The sequence below is a fragment of the Rhinoraja longicauda genome, chromosome 4, assembly GCF_053455715.1.
Source record: "Rhinoraja longicauda isolate Sanriku21f chromosome 4, sRhiLon1.1, whole genome shotgun sequence".
Lineage (NCBI taxonomy): Eukaryota > Metazoa > Chordata > Chondrichthyes > Rajiformes > Arhynchobatidae > Rhinoraja > Rhinoraja longicauda.
Genome location: NC_135956.1, coordinates 24,679,923 through 24,689,376, shown reverse-complemented (window position 1 = coordinate 24,689,376; position 9,454 = coordinate 24,679,923). Strand labels below are relative to the sequence as shown.

Here is a 9,454-nt window from a genome sequence, read left to right as displayed (position 1 = left end):
CAGCCGCGCCGCACCGGGCGATGGAAGGCCCCGCGGCCGAGCCACACCGGGCGATGGAAGGCCCCGCGGCCAAGCCGCACCGGGCACTGTTCAGTCCCGTGGCCGAGCCGCACCGGGCGATGGAAGGCCCCGCGGCCAAGCCTCCCCCCGAGGAAGAGACCTAAAAACAGAAAGATTCCCCCCCCACATACACCCCCCCCCACATTTACACCCCCCACACATACACCCCCCCCCCACACATACACAACCAAAAACAAAACACCCCAACACCAACACACAAACAAAAAAAGGACAAAGGACAAACAGACTGCCAGCGAGCCGCAGCCGTTAGGCGCCGCCACACGTGTGTATCCTGCAATCACGATATGTTGTGTTAATGCCCAACCCCACCACCACCACCATTCCATCAAGCAGAAAGACACACAAACAAACACACACATGCACACACACACACACACAAACACACCCATACAACCTGTGAAATTCTGCCTTCTAATTTTAGCAAAAAGTAATCAGCACATGCAACTTTTCCATCAAATCATTTCATTCCATTCATTTGCAAGCCTGTAGGGCCATTTTAGATCTTCAATTAATAAGATTATTACTATGAGTTTAAAAAAGAGCTCACATATTGTTAAAATTTCACTAGCTGTTTTTATCAGAATGGTCGTACTTCAAAATGTACAGTTAAATATGCAATTGAACAGGTATATTTCTTAATGAATTAAAATTAGTCTATAGTTTAGGTAATGCTGGTCATAATAAAGAAATGTTAGCTAAATCTTAGCAGCTTTTGACAATTGTTCACAGAAGATTAAATTATTATTTTTATCTACAACGTTGAATAACTTCTGATTATGTTGCTCACACGTTTAGATTTCAATATTTCAGAGACTTAACATTGAAACAGTAAACACTCAGGGCGTATTGTAAAAATAAGTGCATTTTCACTACAAAAATTATTTTACATAAAAATGATTCACATTTGTCCATTTGAATTCTTAATTTCCATTTATCATATTCCTATCATTATCATCTTGCATAAACTCATGTCTGTTACATTTAAACATCTTGCAAATTGTTAAAAACTTCCATCTTTGGAACTACAGATGTACAGTTGATTGCTGGGTTGCTTATGCAGAGATATGTCCTTTAAGAAACCTGTGAACATTAATTGCTCCAGTGACTCCTGTCGTTCAAGGTTTGCCGTGACAATCTTCAGGTTAGAATCCGTGAGGAAGTTTGAGCTCAGGAATAAAATGGGAAAAACAATCATGTCTGTGTTCCCTTGAGACTTCACTTCATTTCATACAGTGGCTGCAGCCAGTGCTATTTCAGTCCATCTCGTTCACTAATAGTTTACAACTTAGGAGAGCAATTGTAACTGACACATCTTCTCCTGAAATGGGAGCCTTGCATTGAAATCTCACATGGCTGAACTGTATTAAATATTTATCTTCGACAGTACCAACTCTTCCAAACTGGTTAGAAAGACAGGGGTTTGTCAGTTATTGTACTTGGTCTTCCCAGCGCCGGGCTGACTTCCAACGTAGAGAGGATCCAAGCAAGCTACTTTGGCAGCAAGGAAGGAGTGTATACAATGCAGTACAGCGAAAAGGTTGGAAAATTCCAGCTCCTGCTTCAAAACAAGGGGAAAAGAAGATATCATCATTATTAAAATGCAGCAATGGTGCCAAAAGAGTTGAAAGCAGAAACTTAAATGATTAATTTTAACTCTGATTCCAGTCAGACACTGGATGGGTAGGCAGTTGAAATCATATACGGAATTCAACCACTCGCATGCATGCTAGTTATGGCTAGAAAGGAGAGGAGGAGGAATTTCTTTAGTGAGAGGGTGGTGAATCTGTGGAAATCATTGCCACAGATGGCTGTGGAGGCCGTCATATTTATATGGTGGAGATTGACAAATTCTCGATTAGTAAAAGTGTCAGGGGTTATGGGGAGAAGGCAGGAGAATGGGGTTGTGAGGCAAAGATACATCAGCCATGATTGAATGGTGGAGTAAACTTGATGGGCCGAATGGCCTAATTCTTCTCCTCGAACGTATGAACTTATGATCCTACGGGCTCCAGGTTTCTGGACATTTTAAAAGGGTGACTAAAATCTGACAAGGAGTGGGCATTAAGGAGTTTTTTTTTTAAATGATGAGGAAATCAATGAGAGATTTGGAAAAAAGCAGAGAGGGAGAATAGTGAAGGTGTTGTTTTCTCAATTGAAGTGAGTAGATTTTGGCATAGATTTGGAAATGCAGGTGAAGAGCGTTGGGGAGGGTGAGTTCATTATAGGATTTACTCTGGCATTTAAATTCTCTAACAATATAGATGAAATACACTTCACCTTCCTAATTGCCTGCTGTCTTTGCACCACGTTTATGTGCATTATGGAATCCAATGTCTATGAAAAATAGATTATGATTGAAAATCAAGATCCAACAGCATAGCTTGTGAAGTCAGTGATTTTCTTTTTAAATTCTCCCATGCGTCCTTTGTGGAACATACACAGAACTGGACATGTGCCAGAGCATCCAACAGCATGTAACATCACTTCATTAGTGTTGGATTAGCAGGCTGTCTGCTCGGAATCTGACTTAGGCAAGTTCCCTTTGACCTCTGGCTCTCTAGCAATCAAAAATCCTAGGTAGATGTGGAGATGATGTTTCCAGTAGTGGGAGAGTCCAGGAACAGAGTGCACTTCCTTCAAAATAAAAGTATGTACCTTTAGAATGGAGATAATGAGAAATTTTGCCAGAGGGCAGTAAAACTGTGGAATTCATTGCCACAGATGGCACAGGGTATTTTTAGAATGAAGATTGATAGATATTTGATTAGGTTACAGGGAGAAGGCAGGAGAATGGGATTGAGAGGGAAAATTAGATTAGCCATGACCGAATGCCAGAGCAGACTCAATGGACTGAAATGCCTAATTTGCTCCCAAGTCTTATGGTCCATTGGGCTTTATGCCCCTCTCAAGCCCCAAGATTGCAAACTTTCTCACCAGACATTCATACGAGCCCCTCCGTTCATTGAAAATCAACACATCCCATCCACCCATTAAGATCCCAAACAGAAATCCAATCCACAAATCCCCATAAATGAAAAAAATATGCCAAAAATATTTTTAATATTAATGTTTAACTTTTTGTTGTTGTTTTGAAATGGTTTAACATTTTCTGTCTAACATCTATAATTTAGAATAACATGAATAAACTTTGGAGCTCAATCTGTCTTCTCCCTGCCCAAAAGATCCATTTTGTTCATTGTGTGGGTGGCACGGTGGCGCAGCGGTAGAGTTGCTGCCTTACAGGGCTTCCAGCACCAGAGACCCAGGTTCAATCCTGACTACAGGTGCTGTCAGTACGGAATTTGTACATTCTCCCCCTGACCTGCGTGGGTTTTCTCAGAGATCTTTGATTTCCTCCCACACTCCAAAGACGTACAGGTTTGTAGGTTAATTGACTTGGTATAAGTGTAAATTGTCTTTAGTGTGTGTAGGATAGAGTTAATGTTCGGGGATCGCTGGCTGGCACGGACTCGGTGGGCCGAAGGGCCTGTTTCCGCACTGTATCTCTAAGCTAAACTAAACTAAAAATATATCCCAGATGGGTATTTATCATAGACACATTTTAATATGTATATTAATGTATAGGTTCCACATCGAAAGCTATCTTCCATGTATGCATTGGTCAAAAGCCATATATTAAGTGGAATTGTTTCTTTTTCATTATATTGTCCATGTCAGCACTACACTTTTACTGTACCTGATTCCCTCAATTTGTACTGCAAGTCAATGGTCTGTTCTCTGGAAGTCAGTGTGAAGAGATTTTAGATTAACAGTACATGTGGAATCTGTGTTACATGACCTACGGGGACCTCAGTAGCCTATTCTCCAATTTAAAATGCAGGCACAGTAATCATTTCTCTACAAGATGACTATGTAACTAATTGAATAACAAGTGTGCTTTTCAGGTGAATACTCTCCAGGGAGAGTTTATTGACTCACCTATAATTTTAATCTGTTGAATGAAGAGGAGAATTATTCTCAATTTCAATTTCATGGAAATATTCCAGTCCCACAAAAAATGTATATGCACCACAATTATTTTTTTAAAATATTGCAAACGTGAATTTGTCTAATGCAACAACTGACTCGGACTACATTACCTTTGCTTCAATTTGTTTAGTATCATTGCTTTGGAATAAAAACTTAATCTTGCTTTTGCCATCATCTGAAGAACCTTTCAGCTGTGAAAATTTGTATCTCCAGATAACAGCCTGCAAAAGTACATGGTAAATGGTCAAAGAAATTCTTGTGAGACAGTGTGTCAGCATTCTCTTTCATAACACATCACAATTTTATTCCTCACAGAATAGCTGATCAACATGCGAAACATTACAATGAGTTTAGCTTAAAAGGTAGGACCGTCAAGTGAAATCACTGTTATTATCTTCCTCGCTCTCTTCACTTAATTATTTCCCAGATTTTGATTTGACAGGTTAAGTTACTGGCTTACTGATCTGTATTCAATAAGCGAGTTGGGTATTCCAACTGAGCATGCGCAGGTCATAGGTCGATGGGGCAAAAAATTGTCGCCAGCTCCTCTGCTCCATGTAAACAAATCTTCGTTTCATCCGTTTTTTTCCAGTTTTTCTCCGTATAGGTAAGAAAATAATGTTTTCAAAACTGTTCAATTGGTGTATATATGGTTAATTAGTAAAATCTACCATGATTTTGTAGGTTTTTTTGCTTTATGCGGCGAGTCCCCCTCAACTCTCCCTAACTATTTAACTTGTCCCGGACCCGTGGAACTGCGGCGGCGGCGGCGGTGGAGACTGGAGGCAGAAGCTGCCGTCGAAGGTTCACCAGAGAGCGGATCATCACTGACCCAGAGTCGGGACAAGGCCAGAGATCGCAGCGCCCTCTCGCAAACAACAAACTGAAGGAAACTTCCCTCCTCGCCGCCGCCGCCGCTCACCCCGGGGCTTCTGAACAACAACAACTACACTTGTGTTTGTTCTTATTTCGCTGCGTTAGAGGGAGACGGGGCCGGGGAAGAGTGTGGAGGAGTGACGCAGATCTTACACGCAGCAGAGGAGCTAGCCACAATGCTATGCCCCCGCGACCTATGACCTGCGCATGCTCAGTCGGAATACCGAACTCGCTTTTTGGTGGAAAAATGAATCTCCCATTAATTGAATTTTCTGTTTGTCACAACTCAGCAAAATGTGACTTTTTTTCCCGTCATGCTCACTGACAGGGATATTTGATAGTTCATGAATTGGTTCTGTCTCCTTTACACCAGGATGTGAGGGGGGAGCTATGTTCAACCTCAACAGTCACTTTTCAGAAAATGTCAGCAACTGAATTATAAACTAGTCCACTGATGGGAAATTAAAATTGAGTGTTAATTGCAGCTAATTCAGGACAGAATTAATTTGGTCATTCTAAGAAGTCACGTGGTAACATATCTGTGGCTTGAAGAAGCAATATGCAAATACATTTTCTGAAAGTACTGGAAATTTGCATATTTATACACTTCACTAAAAGCAATAAATGTATTTCATGACTCTGGAATGATCTGCCCAGTAATTAGCATGGATTTAGCCATTTGTTGTCCTGTCAGGTCAGGTTGAACTATCAGGTCAGGTAAGTCATTGTGGCTTATCAGTAAAATTCTTGACCCTGCCTCAAAGGATTCTGTGGTCAAACTGCACCTTATTATTTGATCACTTTGTCGTTAGTTTAGCTTACTTTAGTTTAGAGATACAGCGCGGAGACAGGCCCTTCGGCCCACCAAGTCCATACTGACCAGCGATCCTCACACATTAACACTATCCTAAACACACTAAGGGCAATTTACACTTATACCAAGCCAATTATCCTACAAACCTGTACGTCTTTGGAGTGCGGGAGGAAACCAAAGATCGCTGGGAGAACGTACAAACTCCGTACAAACAACACCTGTAGTCGGGATCGAACCTGGGTCTCTGGCTCTACAAGCGCTGTAAGGCAGCAAATCTACTGCTGTGCCACCATGCCATCCAAAACTGAAATATGGTGGTAGTAAGTGGGATGAGAGGAGCTGTCATTTACAGGGGGTAATCCATTGAGGATACACCTGACTGAATGGTGAATAGTTCAGTTGAATGACTCGAGGAACGACTGGAGGGATATGAGGTTCACAGAATGCCTTACCCTCGTTTGTACATCCTTCTTAAAAGAAAACAAATTGCTGAGTCTTTCACTATTTCTTTGTTGAATTTAGCTATTTGAAATTGGCTATGTTATTTGCCTAATCTGCAAGAATGATTATAGTTCCAAAATTAACTTGCAACTTAGAAGACTCTGAAGATGTCAAAAAGATAGTGCAATGTGACCTGGTGGCACAGCGGTAGAGTTGCTGCCTTACAGTGCCTGCAGCGCCAGAGACCAGGGTTAATTCCTGACCACGGGTGCTGTCTGTACAGAGTTTGCACGTTCTCCCCGTGACCACGTGGGTATTCTCCGAGATCTTCGGTTTCCTCCCACACTCCAAAGACGTACAGGTTTGTAGGATAATTGGCTTGGTATAAGTGTAAATTATCCCTAGTGTGTGTAGGATAGTCTTAGATTTCGGGGATCGTTGGTCGGTGCGGACTTGGTGTGCTGAAGGGCCTGTTTCCGCTCTGTATCTCTAAACTAAACTAAACTAAAATACAAGTTCTTTCTAATGATATATTGGATGTAAGAACAGAAATGACACAAAAAACAGAGTGAGAAGTGCCTGATGGGAATTCCAGCCACTTTGGCCATTCATTAAGATGGCTGAATGTGCCTCATCAATCTCACTGCCACATCCCCATAACCTCCCTTGTCACCCAATTATCCCAAAATGTATTGATGTTTGTCTGAGATATACTCAAGCAGAACTCCTACCATATGTTGAGATAGAGGAGGATTTCAAAGTTATGCAACCCTTTGAGAAGGAAAATGCTCCTTATCTCAGTCATAAATGGCTGACTCTTTATTGTGTGGCAAAGGCCTCCAATCCAACACTTCATTTTGAGGGAAAATGAAATCTGCATCAACCCTGTAGAAGTTTCTCAAATTCTGTCCCTGTGAGATCACCACGTATTCTCCTGAACTCCAGTGAGCGGAGGCCAACTTATTTCCATTTCTCCTCATCCCAGATTCAATCTGTATACTACTATAAATCCAAGGTAAATATATCCATCTTGAGATCTCACAAAACTCTGTACATCTCAAAAGGTCCTTTCACCTCTCCCCCCTCCCCCCTCCCCCCACCCCGGCAATAAATATCAAAACACTATTCCCTTTCCTAATTGCTTGCTGTATGTGTATGTTTAGTTTCTGCATTTCACAATTCTTTTTTGCACTGATATTTTCCAATTTCTCATTTGACGTTTCTTCCCCCATCAAAATACATAGCTTTGCATATACTTCACATCATGTTCCACCTTCCACTTCACCTTTAACTCATGGCATCCATCCCACAGATCACTTTTCTTCTTAGATTTGTATCAAATGCAAACTTGCATTTTTTAAAGTGTTTTCATTTGTCACTAACACGAATAGCAACGTCCTGATGGTTATCAGTCACCCCTGACATACCCTTGCAGCAACACTGAAAATAACTAACGTATTGCCCTTCTACGTTCTGTACTTTAACACGATCCAATATCCTTCTTTCATATAGTAACCTTTATCCGGCAGCTTATCAATAGATACATTGAATATTATTCTCACCAAATCCTTGAGACAGGTTTGTAAATTTGTTTCTATGCATTGGAGAGTGATGTCTAGAAACACCAAGGGAGGTACAACAATCAAGCATTTGCAATGACCAATATTTGCCAGGATAAAACTAAAGAGTGAAAGATTCTTTGTCACCGCGAAATGGAAGCTTCAGTAAAATGAGACTCAGGAACTTCAGAGAGAAATGAGTCAGGCAGTCAATACCACTGCACTCAGTCCTTGAACAGTTAGCGACTGCCATAATGACTTTGGAAACTGACCAATATGGCCAACATAACTGAAGGTGCATATACTCTACATATAATGGAAGAAGGCCACACCTACAGAGCATCCGTATCCACAGTGTAAAGTTGGAACAAATTAATAATCGAGTTCAGCTAAGGACGGCACATCGGTAGAGTTGCTGCCTTACAGTGTCAGAGACCTGAGTTCGATCCTGACAATGGGTGCTGTGTGTATGTAGTTTGTACATTCTTCCCATGACCTGTGTGAGTTTTCTCCAGGAGCTCCGGTTTCCTCCCACACTCCAAAGATGTTTAGATTTGTCGGCTAATTGGCTTCGGTAAAATTGTAAATTGTCCCCAGTGTGTATGATGGTGTTAATGTGCGGGGATCACTGGTCGGCGCGGACTTGGTGAGCCGAAGGCCCTATTTCCACGCTGTATCTCTAAACTAAACTAAACTGAACTAGTTGTTTATCTTTTTTAAAATATTTTACCTTGTATGTATCGTTAGCTTTTAGAAATGTTTGAATGGTGCACTGACTGGCTGACATTTTACAATTTCGTTGTACATGGCTCATGTTACAATGACAATAAAGGAACTATTCTACTATTCTATTCTAACTAAACTAAACTAAACTAAACTAAACTAATCAAAACCACAATCTTTAGGCCACACATTTCTTTAAAACACACATGTAACTCTTTGTACAGTGAGTTATTTGTATAAATTCATAAGCATTACAAGTACATTTACATTTTGTATGAATAGAAATTGATTGATGTACTAATTCAAATATGAAATGTTATAAACAAATGTTATAAATTTTATAAATAAATACATTTTATAAATACATTTTATAAATAAATGATCAATAATGAGACATTTCCATTTCCATTCATTCTTAATGTTGATTCTCTTACTGTATTAATTATCATGCAGTTAGCATTTCAACTAACTTCACAAAGTTTAGTTAAATACAAAGAATGTGAGTTTCTCTCGCAAAGACCCCAGTAAGAAATATATTTAAAAATACAAATATATTACAGTTTTTTACACCACGGAACATTGATTAAAAGTTAGTTTGCATACAGTAACCTCATTAAGGATTTTCTATAAAGAAAACTTTCTTTACAATGTTTTGAGAGTGTTATGATGTAGCATTGCAAATTCAATTAAACCTGCTGTTCTGAATATTGAGCAGAATAAACTTTGTGATAATTTTGAACAAAATTCACATGAATGGAAATGTAAACTTTGACTCATCTTACCTTTGATGCAGCATCAAAGCACACAAAACCCAAGTTGAAGTCTATTGTCAGTCCCATGAGGTGACTCTCAAGTACACAGGCATAGGTCTTACACTGAAAGAGTAGAAAACAAAATATTGCACACGCAATTCTCCACGTCCCCCCAAAAAACTGATGACAATTAACTCTTTTCAGAAAACAAAGTACAT

The 9,454-nt window shown here is 40.2% G+C and overlaps 1 protein-coding gene across 4 annotated transcripts in view; it reads right to left on the bottom strand.

Moving 5' to 3' along the window:
- Window positions 1-581: 581 nt before the first annotated feature.
- The window catches only part of sntg1 (syntrophin, gamma 1), a 337,591-nt gene continuing 328,718 nt past the window's right edge, over window positions 582-9,454 (bottom strand). Inside the window, exons 16-18 of one of the 4 annotated variants that reach the window (XM_078398540.1) lie at window positions 9,267-9,359; window positions 4,182-4,292; window positions 582-1,639 (exon numbers count right to left, since the gene is read on the bottom strand). In XM_078398540.1, the coding sequence (XP_078254666.1) occupies window positions 1,505-1,639; window positions 4,182-4,292; window positions 9,267-9,359 (339 nt within the window). In that variant the 3' untranslated portion in view covers window positions 582-1,504. The remainder of the gene's footprint in view (window positions 1,640-4,181; window positions 4,293-9,266; window positions 9,360-9,454) is intronic. The other 3 variants (XM_078398536.1, XM_078398537.1, XM_078398539.1) reach the window with 3 other exon arrangements.